Source organism: Buceros rhinoceros, unplaced genomic scaffold, assembly GCF_000710305.1.
Source record: "Buceros rhinoceros silvestris isolate BGI_N320 unplaced genomic scaffold, ASM71030v1 scaffold16729, whole genome shotgun sequence".
NCBI classification, from domain to species: domain Eukaryota; kingdom Metazoa; phylum Chordata; class Aves; order Bucerotiformes; family Bucerotidae; genus Buceros; species Buceros rhinoceros.
Genome location: NW_010431083.1, coordinates 35,309 through 56,777, shown reverse-complemented (window position 1 = coordinate 56,777; position 21,469 = coordinate 35,309). Strand labels below are relative to the sequence as shown.

The 21,469-nt window shown below is 42.4% G+C and overlaps 1 protein-coding gene across 1 annotated transcript in view; it reads left to right on the top strand.

Annotated features, from left to right (window-relative positions):
* Window positions 1–21,469, top strand: part of PLCH2 (phospholipase C, eta 2) — a 29,696-nt gene that overhangs the window by 7,809 nt on the left and 418 nt on the right. The window contains exons 6-22 of the mRNA XM_010143306.1: window positions 197–290; window positions 2,032–2,235; window positions 3,303–3,423; window positions 4,176–4,347; window positions 4,610–4,717; window positions 4,902–5,060; window positions 6,634–6,726; window positions 7,197–7,297; window positions 7,989–8,086; window positions 8,926–9,108; window positions 9,402–9,509; window positions 9,695–9,819; window positions 10,643–10,727; window positions 11,254–11,400; window positions 12,305–12,384; window positions 15,661–16,720; window positions 20,063–21,411. Coding sequence (XP_010141608.1) covers window positions 197–290; window positions 2,032–2,235; window positions 3,303–3,423; window positions 4,176–4,347; window positions 4,610–4,717; window positions 4,902–5,060; window positions 6,634–6,726; window positions 7,197–7,297; window positions 7,989–8,086; window positions 8,926–9,108; window positions 9,402–9,509; window positions 9,695–9,819; window positions 10,643–10,727; window positions 11,254–11,400; window positions 12,305–12,384; window positions 15,661–16,720; window positions 20,063–21,411 — 4,287 coding nt within the window. The remainder of the gene's footprint in view (window positions 1–196; window positions 291–2,031; window positions 2,236–3,302; window positions 3,424–4,175; window positions 4,348–4,609; window positions 4,718–4,901; window positions 5,061–6,633; window positions 6,727–7,196; window positions 7,298–7,988; window positions 8,087–8,925; window positions 9,109–9,401; window positions 9,510–9,694; window positions 9,820–10,642; window positions 10,728–11,253; window positions 11,401–12,304; window positions 12,385–15,660; window positions 16,721–20,062; window positions 21,412–21,469) is intronic.

The window sequence follows — 21,469 nt, the reverse complement described above, 5'->3', positions numbered from 1 at the left end:
TTATGGGGTGGGGTGGGCCACCTGCCAATAGGACAGAACTTCTCACGCAGCAATTTGGTTCTTATCAGACCTGGCAGGAGTGAGAGTCGTACTGGGTAACTGGAAGTCCTGAGTCCCCCTGTGGATAATCCAGAGAAAAGCACTAGGAGAAGCTCTGGTTGCTGGTGTGAACACTTTGGTTGTGCTACTTTTACAGATGACGAATGTGACTAACGAACACTGCCTGGAAATCATCAGCAAGTTTGAACCATGCCTGGAGAACAAGAAGGAGGGAGCTCTGGGCATTGACGGTAAGCTGGCTGGGGTGGCTTTTGTAGGGACAAGGCAACTGTCTAAATGCTTAACAGAATATTGTGTTTCTTTGCATAATGCGTAGGGAGTTTGTCGTACCGAGTATGCTTTTCAGTAGGATTGTTTTTAATATCTATTATTTGGGGATGAGCCTAAAGGGAAATTGGTTCACTGAGAGATTTCTAAAGGCACAGGTCATGAGGAAGCAGCAGTCATTGAAGGTCAGCTGGAGCTGGATATGTCTTTATTCGTGCTTTTGGAAAATACTGTAGAACTTGTTGCATCATTCCTGCAGGTATTTTTGGAAATCCTTTAAGTTTTTGTAAGAGGAATGATCTGATCCAGAATAAACATCGTTTTTTTTATGGTATCTGCTGGGACTTCGTTAGTCTTTTGTTTTTACTTTAGCTGTGTTGCAGGTTTGCTAGTTTGGTCATGATACGTACCTCAAGAGACTCAAATAGGCTGGACTGAGGTTTACTGACAAAGTTTACTAGTGTATTAGTCAAGAATTTTTGGCTATTTGTACTTACCAGCTCTTTTCCTTTAATAAAACTTTAATCGCGCTTAGTGTGAAGCCTATAAGAACTATCGTAAAAGTGACATTTTATCTTAAATTCTTTTTGAGCTCAATTTCTGTGTTCTGTAGACCAGTATTCTGACACTGATTTTGAGGACCAGAGTTGTTTTGCCTTGTGTAGCTTTAGTGAATCAAAGCACCAGCCTGGAACAGTCAGAGAAAGTGCATTAAGACTTTTAGAAGTTTGGCAGGATTTTTACATGGGCACTGTTTTATTTATGGAATAACGAGTGAAATGTCAGGAGAATTAGATGTCTTGAAGCAGAGACCTTTAGAATAAAGGCATCATTGCTCTCAGCAGCTGTTAGAGCCATGATGTAAATGGAAATCTCAGTCTTTTATTGGTGGTGAATTAAAAGAATTTTGGGGAGACTTGAAATGGAAATGACATTTTTTAACGTTAGTTTGTCTGGTGAAAGTGTCCGTGTGCACAAACTGGTGATCTGAGAGCAGTGATTTCATACAAAGATGAAAAACATCACTTACTAAAGCTTTGTTTTCTGGTCAAGAGTGGTGACTGCAGTACAGAATAGTCTGAGCGATGCTGGCTGTGTGATTTGCAAGCATCACGTTACTTCAGAAAATACATTCTTCTGGTAGCATCACTGGAAGTACGACAGCTAACTGAGTTGTTGGTGTCAAGTCTGGAGCGAATCACAGTCTCATCAAATGACAGTAACGCAATACTGCAGCTCTCCCATGTTTGTGCATGTGGTGTCATATCAAGATCAGAGACCGTTGCTGTGCTGGGCCGCTGGAAACCGTCCATAGGTAGGACAATACGAGCCAGCTCTCCACTCTTCTCACTGAGGAGCAGCCCCAGGAAAAGGCCGCAGATCTCTGGAGGCTTTGACATGCCATGCAACTTGATATCCCAGCAGAGTCCTTTGACAAAAATTATTAACCCAAAATGTCAGATTTAAATTAAATCAACATATATTTTCAGGAAAGGCAGAGCAGGGAAATGTAAGAAGCAACTAGAAATTTTTTGAAAGCAATCATCACAGCTGGTTGTTGGGACATAGTGGTGTTATTTATTTATCTTACACATTCATGGATGTGTTGCTGAATGTAGGGATGCATTTTTAGGCTAGTTTTAGGAAGGTTACAGGAACAAAAAAGGACAAAAGCGTATTATTTATAGTACTGTTTGTTTACAGGTTTCACCAATTACATGCGGAGTCCATCAGGAGACATATTCAACCCAGAACACTACCAAGTGAACCAGGACATGAGTTATCCTTTGAGTCACTATTTCATTACCTCTTCACATAATACCTACCTCATGGGAGATCAGCTGATGTCCCAGTCCAGGGTGGACATGTACGCATGGGTGCTACAGTCTGGCTGCCGTTGTGTGGAAGGTGAGGTTCAAAAAGGAATCATCTGTGGGCTCTGCAGTTTTGTTTCTTCTCTGTCAAGGAAGACTCTGGACTTCAGCAGAAGACGTGGTAACTGGGCAGAGGAGGAAGCCTGGCAAAATGGCATCTTCCCCTCAAAGAGCAGCAAAATAATGTTGCCATATAAGGGACAAGTTTTCTTGAGCATGAAGACAGGGCAGACTTTTGAAGAGTAGTGTCACTGGTCCTGAGGAAAAAAAATGGTAAAAACATTTTTGTGGAGAAGATGGTAATACTGGTGTAGGTACTGTCTAGCCAAGCATGTGACAACCGAACTGGCAAATGTGACAGAGCTCCTGCATGCACAAGAGGAGATCTGATACTTGTGGAAAGGGAAGCAGAGTTCTATTATGTGAAATGTTGGCAGTCTCTGCAGTGACCAGGAAGCTGTTACACAAAATCCCTTCTGATGTTTGTGGGGCCTTTCTGAGGCAGTACCTGTTTCATACCCAGCCTCAATACCCCGACCATCAAAGCGTTTTCACCATTTTTCCGAATGCCAGTATTATGGTTTGCTCAGGTTAGACTGCGGCCATGCCAGTGACTGCTTTAGAGGATTAAAACGTTCCATGGAAATACGATTGTAAACAAGTATAAAGTTAGGCAAAATCCAAGGAGATGGCTGGGTCTTGGCTTCACTTGTGGTGTGAGAAGCTTAGCTAATATCCTCTGCTTCCCTTCTCAGGGTCAGCAGTAGCATAATGGAAGTAATGCTGTGCTATGTCATCTCTCTTCCTGCCATAATACTCCTCAGCACTTTTTCAAGGAGGTCTTTTTTGCCCGGGGCTTTCTTAACAATGGGAACAGTCATCTGCACACAGTAGAATGTGAAGGCAGGAAGTGTCTTCAGAGGGAGGAGTTCAGTGCAGTGAGGAGGGAGGCACAGGTGAGGGGTGGGAATGAAGCTCTGGTTGCCTTGTTGGGTATACCTCTGGCTGGGTTGCTGAAGGGAATCGCAGGGTCTCAGTCTTCCACAGATGGTGGTCCTGGATGTTACTCATCTGACAGATGTCATTGTTTCTGTTCTACAGTTGACTGCTGGGATGGGCCAGATGGTGAACCAATTGTCCACCATGGATACACTTTGACTTCCAAAATTCTCTTCAAAGATGTGATTGAAACTATTAACAAATACGCCTTTATCAAGAATGAGTATGTATACAGTCTGCAGCTTCAAAGTCTCAGGGCTATAACCCAGGGTGTTCCCTGGCATCCCAGGACAGGCAGTTGGTGAAATCTAACCTGTTCCTGCGTATGCCAGACAGAATTCTGAGCTGTTTCCTGTAGAGAGAAAGTCTTCAGAAAGAAATAACAAGGCAAAACTGACTGAGCAGGGCCATTCCATACATAGTTGTGGGGCTGACTTTGTCCCGTTTGTAGAAGACCAGAGGATCGATGTGTTTTGGCAGGGAATGCTTTCAGTAATGGCTGATAGTTTAGCCAGGTATCTCTGTGGGAAGGGGGAGGTAAAGACAAGGCCCCTTTGAGGATCTTTTAGGTTCTTGGAATTTTCTTTTACCCGTGGGAGTACAGAAGGGCTGAAGCACCAACTGGAGAGCAGAGTTGAAGGCAGCGGCTGTTTAGGTTTTCCGTATGAGTGGCTTGCTAGAATCTTTGGTAGGAAGTGGAGGTGTGGGCTGGGTAGTGTAGGAAGGCGAGAAGTGTGCTGTGCAAAATAAGTGCATCAAATCAGATGGCAGAAGTTTAATTATCCTGTGGTTGTCAAAAAATCAACCACAGAGTTAGGAGTAAATAGTGGGGTCTCAGTCTTGTGCACACACTGATTTATCTAACCCCTGTGGATACCATTGCGGGGGGATGGCTCAGACAGTGATAACCCTTATCCTCTTAATGCTATAAAAGCAAAATTTGCAGTTGGTGATACTTGCTTCTGTGTATGCCAGGTACCCTGTTATCTTGTCAATTGAGAACCACTGCAGTGTTGTTCAGCAGAAGAAGATGGCTCAATATCTTACAGAAATTCTGGGAGACAAATTGGATCTGTCTTCTGTGCACTATGATGATTCTACCAAGCTCCCTTCACCAGCAAGTCTTAAAGGAAAGATACTGGTTAAGGTAAAAGCCTGCTTTGTTTCTTCCATCCCTCTTTTATTTGTGATTGTTATGATTTCTGCCTGGTTATCACTTATACCTGAACTTAAATCATTTTACAAAAAGCAGCCTTTAAGAACCTGGTACTTAAGGTCCTGAACCAATGTCTTCTTGCTCAATAAGAACCTGTTTGCAAGCTCTGAATCATTTGTCTTTTTGTCTTTTTTTAAAATGTGTGACAGCAAGAGCTCTGCTAACCTACCTGTGTAAACATTTTGTGTTCTAGGGGAAGAAACTTCCAGCCACCATCAGTGATGATGCAGAGGAAGGTGAAGTTTCTGATGAGGACAGTGCTGATGAGATTGACGATGACTGTAAGCTGATGAATGGAGATGTAAGTTAAGCGACCATGTGAATGTAAATGTACGTGAAGTTTTCCCAGTCCTGTGAGAAGAAACCTGGTATGCGTTCTCTGGAACGTGGATGTTTTTTCTTGAATATAACATTTTAGTTTGCGTTAATTCTGGCTGGAATTTCTTTTTCCACTACCTTGTTTAATGATTGTGTTTTGTTTGTAGGCATCTACTAATAGGAAAAGAGTGGAGAACATAGCAAAGAAAAAACTTGACTCGCTGATAAAAGAATCCAAAATCCGTGACTGTGAAGATCCAAACAATTTTACAGTTACCACTCTACCATCATCAGGAAAGGCTGGTCTGAAATCAGATAGTAAGAAGGTGAGTATGTTTTATTGTACTGTCCCTACCCCTAGACCTGAATGTTGTTTTGTTTCTCTATGTAGCTACATAGTACTATTGTTTCACAGCAGTAATGCTTGTTCTACCAAAGGTCTGTGTCCAAAGTTGGGCTTTTAAATCTGCTTTGAGACTCCCCAGTAAAGATAGCTCAGTTTACCTGAGGTGTCTGCAGCTCTCATAGTACCAATGAAACTAAAGAGTGCTCGACACTTCCCTTAAAACAAGTCACACGAATTTTGCGGAGTCTGTTTGCCATTAGGTCCCTGTCTGTGTTAACTGGGATGATAAACTCAAGGATAACCAGATAGCCAAAGCATTCACCTGGGCTGTGGGAGATCCAAGTTCATGTCCCCAGTCAGACTTAGGTGGCACTGGGATTTTGAAGCTGTATTTTCCATTCCTGGATGACTGCCCTGACCACCGCTTTTTTTGCTCTTTCAATACATAAGAAAACACATTCCCTTCTTCTGTAATATTTTGTGCTGACATCTTATTAATACCTCATGTTGCTTTCCTAAAGGCTATATTATAAGGAAGAATGCTTTTCACATTTATGTCCATTTAATAGAAGCTTCTTTTTAATTTGCTGATAATGAGATTTAAATTTTAGCTGGTTTTGCGATTCACGCTTGATGCAGAGGGACAGGCTGTTACTGCAGATGAGTAATGAAGTATGGCAGTCCTTCAAAACATAAACTGAAATGCTAACCTCATCTTTCTCCAAAGTCCGGGGACTTCCCCTGGTGACTTCAGAGAGAGAGATGTTTAGCATTTCCATTTGCAGCGTTTTATTAGCTTGCTGACTAGATCATATATTCTCGAGTTGAGATTCATAGCTGAAATCATTCGGTTAATGATGATGCCAGGTGAATATCACTCTCAGATACACAGAGCTTTTTTTCTTGCTCACACAGCAATTGGAGCATGAAATATACACATGAAATGACTTTTCAGCAGAAAGAATTTTATTTTCCATTATAAAAAGTGTGTATGAAAGTTGGACTTTTTTCCTCATTTCTCTGTTCTATGCATTTACAATTTTATTTTAATTTTACACATTTATAAAAATGATCTCAGCCCACAGACTGTACGTCATGATTCAGAGACTAAAATTAGATGAGAACTAAAAAGCTTCCCAAAACTTTTTAGGGCATGAGTTTTGAATGTACTTTAAAGCCTAATGACTTACATGACCTATCAGTTATTCTTGTAAGAACCACTACAAGGCCAAGACTTCAAAGAATCCTTTTGCATAGTTGTTAACCAGAATAGTCTGTGTTTTATCAGTTTAGGGAACAATGAAACTATAAGGTCATATTAGAAACTGGTTGCACCAGTGGAGTATACGCAGTTTTAGGGATTATGAGAATTTTGTTTCTTTCTTACCACAGAGTATCCTAGTAGCATGGTGTGATGGGCAGAAATCAGTCCTGCTGCACTATGCTTTTCAAACATTGAGCTGGAAACCAGCCTGGTGGTAATGAACGTATGTATGCTGTCTGCAGCACGCTGTTCGGTTTGCTACATTATTCTTCCTGTTTGGTTGCTTTAGAATAAACTTGAGGATGATGCGGAATCTGGGGAAGACTTCAGTACCAATAAAAGGCCCAGCCGGTCACTGATGGGCAGTTTTTCTAAACGCAAGGTGAGTCACTGGGTATATTAGATCTTCTTCTCTAAATAATGTGTTCTCGGATAGGCTTTTTCTTTGTGCACAGCGGTGGAGAGGAATGCTGTAACTGCATTGTCTGGTAGAGGCTTGCTGTCAGACTGTTCACTGAGCACATGGGGTGGAAACTGATTATAAGTGTGCAAAACAGATAGTTTCAATGGACATCAAGGTCTAAAAGTATAAAAGATCTAATCTGCAAGACATTCCTTTGCACCTTTTATTGGAGGGTTTGAGACTCCTTTATAAAACGGCTCTGACCTCGGGCTGAGTCGTCCCCATGTGCATGCAAAGCGTTGTGCAGTACTGAGGATTACAAAAGCTGTCAGTTCTCATTTTCTGTACATACATATTCGTTGGCATAACAAAGCAGAACTGTATCCAGCTGCTCCATCGGCGTTCACCAGACAGGTCTGATATTATGGTTTTATTTCCTTGTGATGCAGAAAAAAGGAAGCAAATTGAAGAAGGCAACGAGTCTGGAAGAGGGTGAAGATGATTCAGATTCTCAAGGAAATTTAGCCAGGAGCTCTGTGCATTACAGCAGGTTTGTCAACGAGCAATTTCGCAATTTTGTTCCTAGAAAAGATACCTACATAAATGCACCCACTAAATAGATATGCTTCAGGTCTAGGAGCCAATTTGTTGGAGGAACGCGGCAGGAATCTGGTGTAAGGCTAGAGCTGATGTCTGCTGCAAGGTCATCAGAATGATCTCTTGGTGCCATTCAGACTAATTAGCAAAGTACTGTGGACCTAGCATGTGTTTTGAGCTCTTACCACCTCATTCAGCTGGCACATAGGCCATTTAATGGTGGCCCAGTGAATCCATTAAGGTGGATTTGCAGTGTATCAGGGCCCAGCTGATTTTATTTTATTGTTTTATAATTTACCAGATGAAGTTGCCTCAACTTTCAGGTGATGATTTTGATTTTTCTTTTGAAATTACCCCTTCAAAAATCCTGACACCAAAGATCCTTTGCAGGATGGTTGCTTAAGGTTTCAAAAGTAGGAAATTAGACCAGGCAGTTCTCTAGGATACTTTGGAGCTTTCTTTGGGAGATTAGTAGATACACTGTTAGTGATAACCTGAAGCAAAGGAGGAGGGTCAGAGCATTCATACTGTTTTTTGGGATTTAAAGAGGGGGTTTTTTGTTAGCGCTTGACTCGAGAAGTAAAAATATATGTGAATAGATATTCCATTAATTAAAGGCAAATTAATTTGTTTTATCTTTCTAGGATAAACCGACAGAAGAAAACAATGAAGCTGTGCAGGGCACTCTCTGACCTGGTGAAATACACAAAGTCTGTTGGCATCCAGGATGTTGAGACTGAAAGTAGGTAGAACTAAAAGTCTGCTGAAAATAATTGCTGTACAAAGAAATTGGAAGTTTATGTTCTTATTGTATTGTCTTATTGAGAGCTGGTTTTCTGTTTGTTTCTCCCCCACTCTGAAAAGATTTTAACGGAGGAGCTGCACACAGTAAAGCCATGCTACTTGGAAATAGCTGAACACTTGCCATTCAGAATCCCCAAAGTGAATCTAGAGTTGTGTGACAGCTTCTGTAAAGGACAAAAGGTTACTACAGGTAGTAAGTAGTACACGTATAGTCTTTGCTAGCTTGTATAGAAGCTGCTACACAACACTTACATCCTAGGAAACAACAGAGGACTTAGTTATGCTCTCGAGCAGAATGGTCTGAAGAGTGTTTCAAGCTTAAAGCTTAGATTTTTATGTACAATCTGAAAAAGCATTAAATGTCTAGAATATTTCACTCGTCTTTCTAAGTTGTCTGCATCTTATTTTGACAGGAATCAGTTTTAGTTGAAAGTGCCAGAAAGAGAGAATTGCTTGTCAGAAAACATATGTTCCTTGAGCAAACTCAAAACCTCTTAGAGAATTTTTTAAACTTCTTAATGAACATTCAAGTCATTCATTATATTTAACTTCATTTTCCCAACCATAACTCCTCCAATAAGGACAGTGGTTTTGCTGTAGTATAAGAAAACGATAGTTCCTTCTCAGTGGGATGTATTCAATAATACTTGATATTGAATTATTCAATAATGCTTGATAGTTATAAGGAACTAGGGCTATGTAGTTTTGAATGATTTAACTAGATGATAAATAAATAAATAAGGAGATTTTCTCTAATCTCCTCCTCTTTTTTTATAGTCTCTTCTAGCTGGCAAGTTTCATCTTTCAGTGAAACAAAAGCCCATCAGATACTGCAGCAAAAGCCAGCACAGTATCTACGCTTCAACCAGCACCAGTTGTCCCGCATCTACCCGTCGTCTTATCGCGTGGACTCTAGCAACTACAATCCCCAGCCATTCTGGAATGCTGGCTGCCAGCTTGGTGAGCAGGAAGAAAACTTGTTTATTTTTGTTTTATTTTGGGAGGGAGGTTTTAATAGGAGCTCTGGATTCACCCCTTAGAATACTCTTTTGGAGAGCTTTTCTCCCTGAAGCTGAGATGTATTTTTTTATAAGAGAATTTTTTCACAAAACGTTTGAGTTTTTGTGTCCAAGAAGTCAAATGTGGAAATATATTTAGGTGTCCTTCCTTTAGCTTGGTTCAGCAAACGAGACAGTTGTTAATGTCCTCCATGAGTACTATCACCTTTTTTGTCTGTCTGTTTCTTTAAATAGTTGCACTAAACTACCAGTCAGAGGGGAGAATGCTGCAACTGAACCGGGCCAAGTTTAGTGCCAATGGGAATTGTGGCTATGTCCTCAAACCAAACTGCATGTGTCAAGGTAAGAAAAAGCAGCCAAATTAGGGGATCACTTATTGCATGAGAAGAGTGGGTGTGGATCCTTAGGACAGTTTATTTAAAAATGCATTTCTGATGCTAGAAACAAATGAGCCAGAGGGTATCTGTCACTGAAGTCATCCCCAAAGTGACACTTCTTTCACATTATGTGACTTCTCTTTCTTCCAGGAGTCTTTAATCCAAATTCCGAAGACCCACTGCCTGGTCAATTGAAGAAACAGCTGGTTCTGAGAATTATTAGTGGTCAACAACTCCCCAAACCACGTGATTCCATGCTGGGAGACAGAGGAGAGGTATGAGTTCTTGTGTGTTGGGGAAGGTTTATTTCCATATCGGCTGGGCTAAAGATGAGGATATAACTTCTTGCAGTTATCTGTCAGGAGACATAGAACATGAATAAATGAGGTCATTAGCATCCTAGATCTTTAGGTGATTTTCTTCACTTCTAAACATCACAGCAATAGTTTGGTGTTTTTCCTCCAGTTGTCAATACAGTATATCCAGAGGCAAAAAAGGGCCAATAAGCTCATCGTGATGAGTTTCTACTCACCGTAGTAGTCCAAACATCCTCCTTCCTCCAACAGTAGGGGAATTAGCTTGTGCGGAACATAATCTTGGAAGAAAACTATCTGAGCCCATGAGTGCAGGTCCCTGCATCTGCAAACAGTCAGATTTTAAATGACGACTGTAGAAGTGCCCACACACTGTACAAACTTACTCCCTGTGTCAGGAGCCAACAGTATATAGGAAAATCAACACTGTTAAGATAAAATGCTGAAGTAATCTTAAGAAACAGTCCGCACCCAGTCTGTCCAGATATCAAACTCAGTTATTTTAACGCTGAGCAAGGGTTAGTTTAAGTAGGTTGGCTCATCTTCCCAATCTTCGGTGCTCCCTGGTCTGATTGTTGTCAGTGTCTGAGCTAAGTTAGGTATTTACACTGCATAAGCTACCCTTAGAAATAAAAGGTCTGGTGAAAGCTACACTAAGTTAGGTGGTGTTTAAAGTTCTTAATAATTAAGTCAGTAACGTGCAACAGCCATGTTGTAAAAGCTGTGTGCTCGAATTTCTTCTTTGTCACTCGCTTTTCTGTATTTGCTACTTTCTGTTTTCCAGATCATAGATCCATTTGTGGAAGTAGAAGTTATAGGCTTACCTGTTGACTGCTTCAAAGAACAAACTAGAGTAGTTGATGATAATGGTAAGACTTTCTGGGGTTTAGGGAGTTTTTTTATGGATGAAACATCCTCTGTCAGGCAAGATTTATTCATAAAGATATGAGCAGATTAAATTTGGAGGCTATTACAGCAAAGCACTGAAAAATTGTTTTAAGCATTCTTGATGTCAATCAGACTTCCGTCTTGAACTCTTCAACTTAGTTGGAATAATGTTGTGAAGGTCTTGGTGTAAAACAAATCATTTGACTTCTCACTGTGTATGAGAGAAGGATATTTAAAGAGCTTGCTCTGACAAAAGAAAGTCAGGTTGTCCAAACACCTTCTGAAAGCCCAGCCGAATTGAAGTAAGATCCAGCTCTGTTTCCTGTAAATTCTTGTGCTGTTGTGTCTCCTGCTGGAGCTGGGACTATTGCGTTTTCCAAGAACAGTGATCAAACTGTTAGGAAAACTGGCGTGACATTGCAGTCCAGACATTCCTTTTGTAGGGAGTCGTCGTCTTTCCTGCATCTTGTGAACCAAATATCTAAAAGCTGATTCCTTCATTCCGAGGTTTTAACCCAATGTGGGAGGAAACGTTGGTCTTCACAGTACACATGCCAGAGATTGCACTGGTTCGGTTCCTTGTGTGGGATCATGATCCAATTGGGCGTGATTTTATTGGGCAGAGAACCATAGCCTTCAGCAGTATGATGCCAGGTAAGACAGAAATGGTGATGTCCCAAATCAGGCGTCCAGGACGTTTTTCTGTGATAACTGAAGCTGCAAATGCTGGATTAGTGTGTGTGCACTTGTCTGCTGCAGAAATTTCTGGTCAGAACAAGAGACTGCGAGTTTGGACCCTGAGTTCTCTGCCTTGGTTGCCTTCTGACTTGTGATAAAGTTAATTAACTCAATTAACTCTGTGGGACTAGATTCTCAAAAAATGGGTGAGAGTGATAAGCAGGATGGCTAAATATTGTGGACTTGGAGGACTACCATACAGAACCGAACTTCTGTTATCGCACACTGCTTTTTCCTCTGTTTTCTTCACACCAGTTTTGAGTGGTGTTCTTACTGTCGGGACCAGTTGAACCTGGAACAGGTAGTTACCTGGTCTGATGGTGGGATCGTGGTTATTAAATGCTATTTTCTTTCAGTTTGCTGTTTCTGTTTTCAGTTCAGGCTTTCACATTAAAGCTCCTCTGTGTATATTTTTCTTTCCAAGTAAAGAAAAACGTTTGTCTTTAAGATGGAAAACAAACATCCAGTCTCAATAAAAAGAACTTGGTTGCAATATTAAGAGCGGGCTGTAGGTCCCCATGGGAGAATGTAGCCAAGTTTAAGTCATGATCGACTGCAGCAATAAAGGGACACTGACAGAAACAGGACGCAGCTTTTTTACAAACTAGAAGGGACCAGCAGAACTGGCAGTGCAGTCTGGGAGTGGTGCAGCTCTCGGATAACTGGTGTGGCTGGGTGATGCACAAGCCAGGGCGCTTGTCACACGGAGGAGCTGGGAGAAAACGGGTTAATTTCTTTTGCTGATTACAAAAGGAAAGTCTCTAGGTGCTCTTTCTATCCCCTGTGTCAACTCTCATCAGCTTTGTTCCCCCTGTTTCAGGTTACCGCCACGTGTACCTGGAAGGTATTGAAGAGGCGTCCATCTTTGTTCATGTGGCGATCAATGACATCTGTGGTAAGGTGAGTCCCTTCCGCAGCTTGTGTATGACAGACCGTGTTTGGTGTCACGCCCAGTGGGTGAGAAAAATGCAGGAAAATGCAGGAAAAATATCCAAATCCATGTGAATAGCTCCGCGCTGAAAGTAAAGCCCTAACTTCAAACTCTTCCTAGGCCAGCTGAAAATGAGACAGCTTCTTTCCCCACAGTGCTCTGGAGTTAGTTCCTTCTATGGTATTACTTTCAATAAAATTCAGGTACCTTACCAGGCCTCGAGAATCTCAGAACCAGTTTGTATCCGCTGGCAGTGGCAGGCTGAGCTCTTTGCAGCCCCCGGCTGTCACACCAGCTCGGTGGCAGCAGGAGGCGGTGTTGAACAGCTGGAGTCCGGGCTGTCCCCATCTGCCAGCTTCCCCTCAACCACACTGGCTCGGCTTTTGGAGAGTTTTATTCCCTTTTCACGTTGTGAGTCTCTTAGACATGCCTTATAGCTGCTTTGGGCGTGGTGGTGATAAGATGCTGGGGCTGAGTACTGATGTGATTAAAATACAAGGATTTTGTACACGTTGGGGGTTTTAAATGCATAATTTTTAATAAAAGCTACTGAAAATATGGAACAAGGATTACACAGCCCTTTCTGGTTTCGACTCTGAATCATGTTCTACTTTGAATTTTTTAGGGGGCGGAGTAGTGTTATGGACAGAAAAATCACCACAGTTATCAGCCTGGTTTTACCCTTCTCTTATTAATGCAGATATTCTAATGCAAGGATTAACTTTTGGGGGCACTTTTTCTAGATGCAGATATCATACCTGCTCAGTAGCTTGATATTGCTAAAGCAAAATCTTAGATTTTCTTTGCCTTAACTTATGTTTAACCGAAATCTCTTTTAGATCGCACTGTTCCCTGGAGACATTTTTCTTTGTCTGTCTGTGCTGTAGTCTATTAATGTATTGCAGAAGTTCTTGTGGTTTTCTAGATGTGCGTATCTCCGGGATCCTCCCTCACTGTTGTTTTGCCTTTACTCTGTCTGTTTGTGATTTCAGTGGGCTTCTCTATGTCAAAAAAGTCTACTTTTAGAAGCAGAGCGTTTTTAGACACCTCGAAGGTACCCCCTCCTGTCTCCGGGAGGTGCAGTGACCACCACCACACTCCTGCATGCTCTGATTAGCTGCTTCATTAGCATCAGTGTTTCCTTATGAGCATTTTGAAGCTCTTCAACTCGTGTAACATGAATTGCACATTTGACTTGGTCAGTTCTGTTGGGTTGTTGATCATAGAGCCCTCCATGTATGAAGCAGATCCAGGATAAGAGTCTTTCTATACCCTCCCTTTCTCTCTTCTTTGAGTCTCTACCTCTACTGTCTTCTCTGGTGTATTATAAACCACTTTTTTCACATGGAAAAGAACATTAACATAGAGAAGAATGTTGCTAAATTGTGGGAAAGCCTCTTGTGCTGTTTTCCAGCTCTGCTTTAAAGAATGAAGTAGCCGTGTAAAACTGGACTAGAAGTTGAAAGCATGTGTTCTGGATCTCCATCGAAATGGCTCTCTTTTTTACCCTTTTTTTTTTTTCTTAAACCTTGGGGGTTTTTTTTCCTAAGTTAATCAAATTTGTCTTTGGGTTCTTGAATCAGTCCATCGATTCAAGTAGTAGTGGCTAGCTTAACAAAGAGGCACCAAAGAAGCTAGAATGGTACCTGGAGCCCCGCACTGTATCTCACCCATTCCATCAGTGCTTTTCTTTTCTTTTTGTTGGATATTGTTTGTCTGTGTGTATTTATGACAATTTTTTCTGGGTTTTGTAAATATTTATTTTGTCTGATTTCTATAGCAATAAATTCATGTACTTGCCAACTTGTTTCCTTGAACATCTATCCATCAAGTCCTACAAAGCAAAATCTGAAATGCATGAGCATGTACCCAGATATCTTGGGGTGAAAGGTAGACCATTGTAATTAAAATGAGACTTTTCCGTGCCATTGCTCAGCACTGCATAAACATGACCTCACATGGCACTGCAGAGTAAAAATTGAACTGACAGCCGTGCTAACAGCATGGATGCTGATCACATTTTATCATGGGTTTCTTACAACGCATTTCAGTCACAGCCTTATGTACTCTATTTTTATTCATACTTTATGCTGCAACTATTAGAGTCTGATCTAACTGGGAAATAAAGGGAACAAAGGAGGAGAAGCAGATGAGAAAGGAAATACCTCTTTCTCTGCTTTCAGTGATTTTTGTGTTCGAGGCTGTGTGTACAGAGCAAACCCAACATACTCTTTACCAGGCATCAGCCTGTTCCTTTAAAAGTTGGCAAGTATACCCGGAATGTTGACAGGAATGCTGAAAACCTCCGTGTCACTGGAATGTGAATCAACGGTCTGATGGTGGGAGATTTATGATGATGAATATTTATGTTTAATGCTTAAGTTCTGAAGTATATAAAGGACTGTATTACCACGCTGACTAACTTCGCTTGTTTATAGTGTTCCTCCAGTGATGAAAACATGCGTGAGTGTCTGCGGGGTGGTAGGGGATTATCCAATGTAATCACGCAGGTAGAAGGGGAAATACTTGATGACCATTTGTCATGCATTTAGTTCAACTGCTTTTGATGACGTTTGGATTTTCCATTCAGTTGAAGTGTAGCTCTCCTTTGTATTGAAAAAAAATTATAGTCTTACGCCCCCTGTTTATTTCCCTGCAGTTCCCAAAGAAGGTAAATCTCCATTTGAACATCCAATTTGTTATTATCTGTTTTAAGTCACAAACATTCTTTAGCTCAAGAGGTCATTATCAGCAAAATTCTGTAACAGCCTCATGTTGCATGACAGATAAAATGAAAATTATTTTAAAGTAACTTTTTAAAATTACCACCATTTCTATAGCTTGCTTTGTGTTTTGATTTGGGGTTTTGGGCGTTTTTTTGTTTCTTCTTTTCATTTCCTCAGAGCTTTCAGTTTTGATTCTAGAGCTGGGACCTCTGTTCCATGCCACAAATTTCTTGTCTACTGTAGGAGTGCTAGTCACTGTCTCCAGTTTGAGACAGGAAGAATTAGATTTGACAGCATCTGATGTCCAGTTGTGTGCCCAAGTATAATGTTCTGCACAAGGCGGATAAATCTCTGTCCTGTTCCTGGTTTAGTTCTCATGCTGCTGATACGAACACGGCAGGAGACTTGGTGTGTGCAGATATGAAGTGATCATTTGTACGTGAGTTCCTGTGCCCAGAGGAAGGCACTTGCATTTTCATTTTCTATTAAGGACTTTTTTTTTCTTCCCCAATTTTCCAGGCCAAACAAGCTCTAGGTCTAAAAGGCCTGTTTCTCAGAAATCCAAAGCAGGCCTCTCTGGACAGTCATGCTGCTGGTCAGCTCCATCGCAAACATTCCTTTAGCAGCCACATCTTGAGACGGACAGCCAGTGCACCCACCAAAAGCCACAAGAAGAACAAGAAGGGCTTTCCTGAAATTGCTTTTGATACAAAAGACAACAGCTCTGAAGGGGCCGGTGAAGATGGTGAAGTGGAAGCTGCCTCACAGCCTCGCTTTGATCAAGAGCCAGACAGTGCCTCTCTGTCACCAGCTCCCCGAGATGGTGCCAGTGGGCAGGTACATGGCAGGGGGTTGAAAGGTAAGGCCCATGGTTCTCATAAAGCCAAAAGCCAGAGCTGTGCTCAGGGGGGTGCTGCTTTCAGTGAACCCCTGCAGAGGTCTAACAGGGTCCGGCTTCAGGAGCACCAGGGCGAGAAGCAAAGTGTCTTTGCACGCTGTGCCATCAACAGCTCTGGTAGGATTGGAGTGGCCACCAATTGTATGAAATGCATGATTGGTTCCAAAGAAAGCCCAGATCTAGAATGCAAGTGGAGTGACCATCCTACCAGGCCTATTGCTAAAGATCTCCTTCACCATGATCAGTATAGCAGTATAACTGGAGAAGAGAGGGTAGAGCTAAAGACCTGGGCTGTTACAGGCCAGCCCAGGCAGCAGCCAGATCTGCAGTCTTGCAGCAGCCCTGGAACTGCCGATGATCTAACAAGGAGCACTCAGTCTTTTGTGACCCCAGGGAAGAAAAATGTTGACTCTAAATGTCATGGAATAAAGGCTCATTCCCGGCAGCGGTGGCAGTGCCACTCGGGTGGCAAGTATGGAAGCACTGTCAACTTGGTTCCAGCCAGCAATGGCTCTATATCCTCCAACTCCAGCAGTCTAGAAAGCCTTGGAAGTCCAGAATTCCCCAAGCGCTGGTCTGAAACTTCTCGAAGGCAAGTGGGCACCCTACAGAGGGAAATGAATGCCTTGTTCGTTCAAAAGTTGGAGGAAATTCGAAGTAAATCCCCTATATTCTTTACTGGTAAGACCAGATTTTCTTCACCCTTCTCCACCTTAGATCACATCATTGTCTCAGCTTCTGCATAGCGTCTCTACTTAGAAGCTCCTTTATGTTGTTTTGCGATCAAGAGCTTTTTATTTTTGGCAATGACAGAAAAAATGTCTGCATAGATATTATTTTATTTTTTGCCTAGACGTGTCTGGTTTAGATTAGTCCTTTCCATTCCTAGCTCACCATCTGCAGTAGTAAAACTGTCAAGAGTCCATGAATGTTTGGAGTGTTTGTTCAGAGCTTTTTGTTTCCTTGTTTTCTAGTGAATGTGGTATGATACTAAGTGAATTTTAAGATCCAAACCAGAGCATTAAGTAGAGATTGAATATGGGAAACCAGTATTAACAAACAATATTTCCATTATCGTCAATTGTGTTTCACTGAGGGATAACCACATCAGAAATGATCTCTGACGTGCGCGTTGCTGACGACAAAACCAGTTCCTTCTTCAAAGAACTTGCAGGATTACTGCCATCAGTCCAGGGATTACTGGGTGGAATTCTCTGGGCTGAACCCAGCAGACCATTCTGGTCCCAGATGCATAAATCCCCAGTACGCAAACGTTTATAGATGTGCTTAGTGTTATGTACACAATTTGACTGTGACTGGAGGGCACAGTTGCGTAACATAAAACAGCAAGGTACGTGATCTGATGTTACTTGATATCAGCCAAGCTGATTTCCCCACTGCCAAGCAGAACGTATCCATTTAAAGGGAGGCTGCTTAAGGTACAGCATTTTAGAGGTGTTGGTAAAGGTGGCAAATAAGAACAGAGGCAACCAAGGTATATATTTGAATAAGGCTTTTTTTTTTTTCTCCTGATTTGGGAAAGGAAGAGATTTTGACAAGATTATTTCTGTTTCATGGATTGTGAAGAAGTGAGGAAATACAGCTTTTGTGCATGGCTACAAGAGCTTCTCTTTAAACCCCTCCCCCTTAATTGTCTAAGGAATTTGGACATTAATGGTTACATTTTCAGGCACAGTTAAGTGACTTTCATGCTTTTTGAGATGTAATCCCTTTTCTAGTAACAGATTCTGTCTGCTGACCTATCATGGGCTTCTTTGAAAGCCTTATACAGAAATTTATCATACTCTGTTTGATCAGTTTAATCTGTCTACAGTTTTCTCTATTTCTCTTTTTTAATATCTTTTTCTAATATCTGCTTTGAGCTTTTAGGAAAATACCAGGACAGTGGGAGAGAGAGAAGAGAAGTTTGCCGGTTCCCATGACTTAAAATCAACCCAAAGCAGCGGAACTCTTTCTATGCCTAAATTATTGGCGTTAGGCTTTTCATAAGCTCTGAGTAGTGTGACATATAAAACTGTTTCCCATTACCAGTGCCAGCTCCCCCGCCAGCCCCCCAAGTCACTAAATAAATATTGTGATATGCTTGAAATTTGATTAAATCCATCTGACTTCTCAAGCATGGAATCGGCAAACCTTTCAAATGGTGAAGTAGTCACTTGGACTGCACGCTGATGGTCCAGTGACAAGCATGGTGTTTGCTTTCCCCATCGCCTGCTATTTTAGTGGCTTGGGCCAAGAAACCAAGGAAACCAGGACCGTTGGCCTAATGTGGCTGCATCTCGGAATTAACATTCTGTTGATGGGAAGTGCCACAAGGGTAAGATTGGAAACTCTAGTCTCTACTTGTGCCCTGTATGGCAACAGCATTACAGTTTGCAGGATTTTGCCTCTTAAATGTACCTTAATCTGTGCTGATGGCTGAGCCTGGATGGGGAGAAGGGGAGCTCACCGGGCTGCTCAGCTCTAGGCGCCTCCCGATACTGAGAAGTCTGTTGGGTTGTGAACGATGGGGTTTGCTGATGGGCACACATGCCTTTCCCTTTTAACGCTGCCAGCTCCTGTGGCACAGGCCATTGAACGCTCTCTCCATCGGTAACCTCTTCACTGTGCTGGATTGGAAGCAGTGGTGCTGAAAGGAGAGGCCCAATATCTCCTTGGCCTTTTCTGGTGATGTGGATTATTTTTTTCCATAGCATTAGGAGAGGGCTTTGGAGCAGAGGCAGCCAGCTTCCATTCCCTGGTCCAGTGGAGAGCTTTTCTTGAATAATAGCAAAACTTGCTGTTTATTTTTCTATGACAAAGTAATGGACTTAATATCCATCCATTTATGGATTCCCCTGAGTGCTCTGGTTGGTCAGAAATTCTTAGGATCCTACAAAAATGTGTGAATATTGCTGTGTGTTTCCCTTCCCTCCCTCAGCACTAATTTATCCTGTTACCTGCACCTGCCTTCCCCACATTAACTGGATTTTTCCTCTGTTCTGTCCTATTATTCCACATGCACACTCTCTCTCTCTAGTTAAGAACTGAAAGGACAAGCAAGTCAAAGGTAACTGTCTACTGAGTGTCACTGATTCGAGACCCTTGTTGCCTGCAGTCCTGGGTTTTGTTTGTTTCCTGCCTTACAGCCCTCTGCTCCCGTAGTCTTAAGGTTGTTGGCTGGCTCCCTGGTGCTGTGCTAGTACTCAAATGCATGTGTGCATCGTGGTTTGGCAATGTGGGAAATAGTCTCTTTGGCATGATTGGGCTCTTAGGGCGCAGGTTATAAACACTGCAGACAGATGGAACATTTTCTTCAGGTAATGCGTGGCTGTAGTGATTCTTCAGGATTGCTCTGTCAGCCTGGTGTTCAGGAACACGCGTCTGTACAGCGTGCTGAAAAAGAAACCGCAAACTTTTTTAGGAAAACAAATTTGGTCTGGTTAAAGCTTTTATTTTTAAAAGGCCCATTGACTACATTCCATTGTAAGCATACAGATGATTTAACTTATAATCTGCTCCAGAAGTCCTATGCAGCTTCTCTTCTGAGTAATGGGTCGTTGGGATTGTATTTGCTGGGTGGGCAGTGGTGGTCTGGTTATCAGATGTGGTCTGATTATGATCTGACATACTGATATGTTGAGTGCTGGAAGGGGAAGAGCAATTTGAGGGGTGCTGGATGGTGGAGCAAGAAAAGTTAGTTTATGAGAGGAAACACACAAGACAGCAAGGAGTTGATGGGTACAGTTGTCGTTTGAACCAGGTAATCAGTAACAGAGTGGTGCTGTGCATGGACTGAGATTTTTGGAAAGCTAAAACTGAATGAGCAGGAAATTTGGTGCCTTTAGCCAGGTGTTTGAAATTGTAAGTTATTTTAAAAATCATGATTAATATATGATTAGCAACTACTACCTTCAAAACAAAATGTTAACATACAAAGAGTAAATCTTCAGCGAAACTTCAATCTGCCAGAGCTAATTAACCTGGTTTCTTTCTTTTTCTTATCTTCTCATGTCTCCCAAGTAGATGTCTGCCGTTTCTCAATGCAGAGGTCAGTCACTTCTTTGTGCAGCCTAGAAACGATCACTGAAGAGCCCGCTATTGCCAATGAACACCATCATGCCAGCCTTTTCTTCCCTCTCCCCGTAACTCCTTACAGTGATTCTGAAGAAGGGTCTGTGTCCGATCATTCCGCTGAATCTCACTCAGAAGCAAGCAGCACCTCCACCCAGCCTCAAGAACCCACTAGAGAACAAAGAACAAACGTGGCTGCAGAAGATCAAGTGCGGGTAGTCACGAGAGCAGCTGACACAAGTTTAGTAGCCCAGGAAGATGAGAGGACAAGCATGGCAGGATGTCTCAAAGAAGAAAATGGTTGGACAGAGGCATGCAGTGAGGCTGAAGAGCAGCACGGATTGGCAGTGCCTCCTCTATCGGCCAGGCTGGTGGTGCCGGCAGGTAAGACTGCTGGCCAGCCTGTTGAAAACCGCCAGGAGCAGAATGGCCAACAAGGACAGGTATTACCAGACATGAAAAGCACTGTCGAATCCAAAGGGCACAAACTTGGTGCAGCAGCTGTCCTACAGCAGCAGAACATGATTAACAGCACACAGACAACTTTGCCTCCAGAGACTTTCGAGAAAGCCCATGCTGCACAGGCTCTACCTGTTCCTGTTTCTCAGACAAGCTCTTACATGTTAGTAAGAAGGTCAAAGAGTGAAGGACTGAAGGTGTCCGACTCCTCAGCCTTAATAAAAATTCCAAGCAGCCTGTCTCCAGCAGCGGAAGTATACTTCGATGCCACTGTTAACGACCGAATCTGGAGCAAGCTAGATTGCAGCAATCATCGTGACAGCATGTCTTCCTCTTCCAGCATGTCCTCCAATGACACTGTGATAGACCTCTCTCTACCCAATCTAGCTCGCAAAAGCCTCCCAGATCTTGGCATCCGTCATGAACCTTTTGAGCCTCTTGCTGTGAGAAAGGGTATGCGCCCACGATCTGCTACCACGTCCAGTAACGAGATGCCAATGGTGAGCAAGAGCAAATCCAATCCTAACCTGAGGTCTGGGCAGCTGCCAGCAGATGAATTGTGCCCCCGTCCTCTTGCCAGGAGCCCTCAAGATGCATTCTCGTCCATTCCTAGGAGGCACACCTGGAGCAGGCTGTACATAGAAAGCCTCAGACAGTCTTCTAACAAATCCAAAGCACACGATATGGTTGAAAATAATCAGGCAAAATCCAAGAGTCTTGGAGACCTTACCTCTGATGATATCGTGTGCACTTTTGAAAGCAAATACCGTAGCATCAGCAGGAGTTTTGTCACTCGATCAATGCGGGAACAGCGCCGCTCTTCAGGCCTGAGATCCTCAGTCAAATCCCAGGATGAACTGACTGAACAGCTGAGGAAGCTGACAGCCTTTCAGCAGG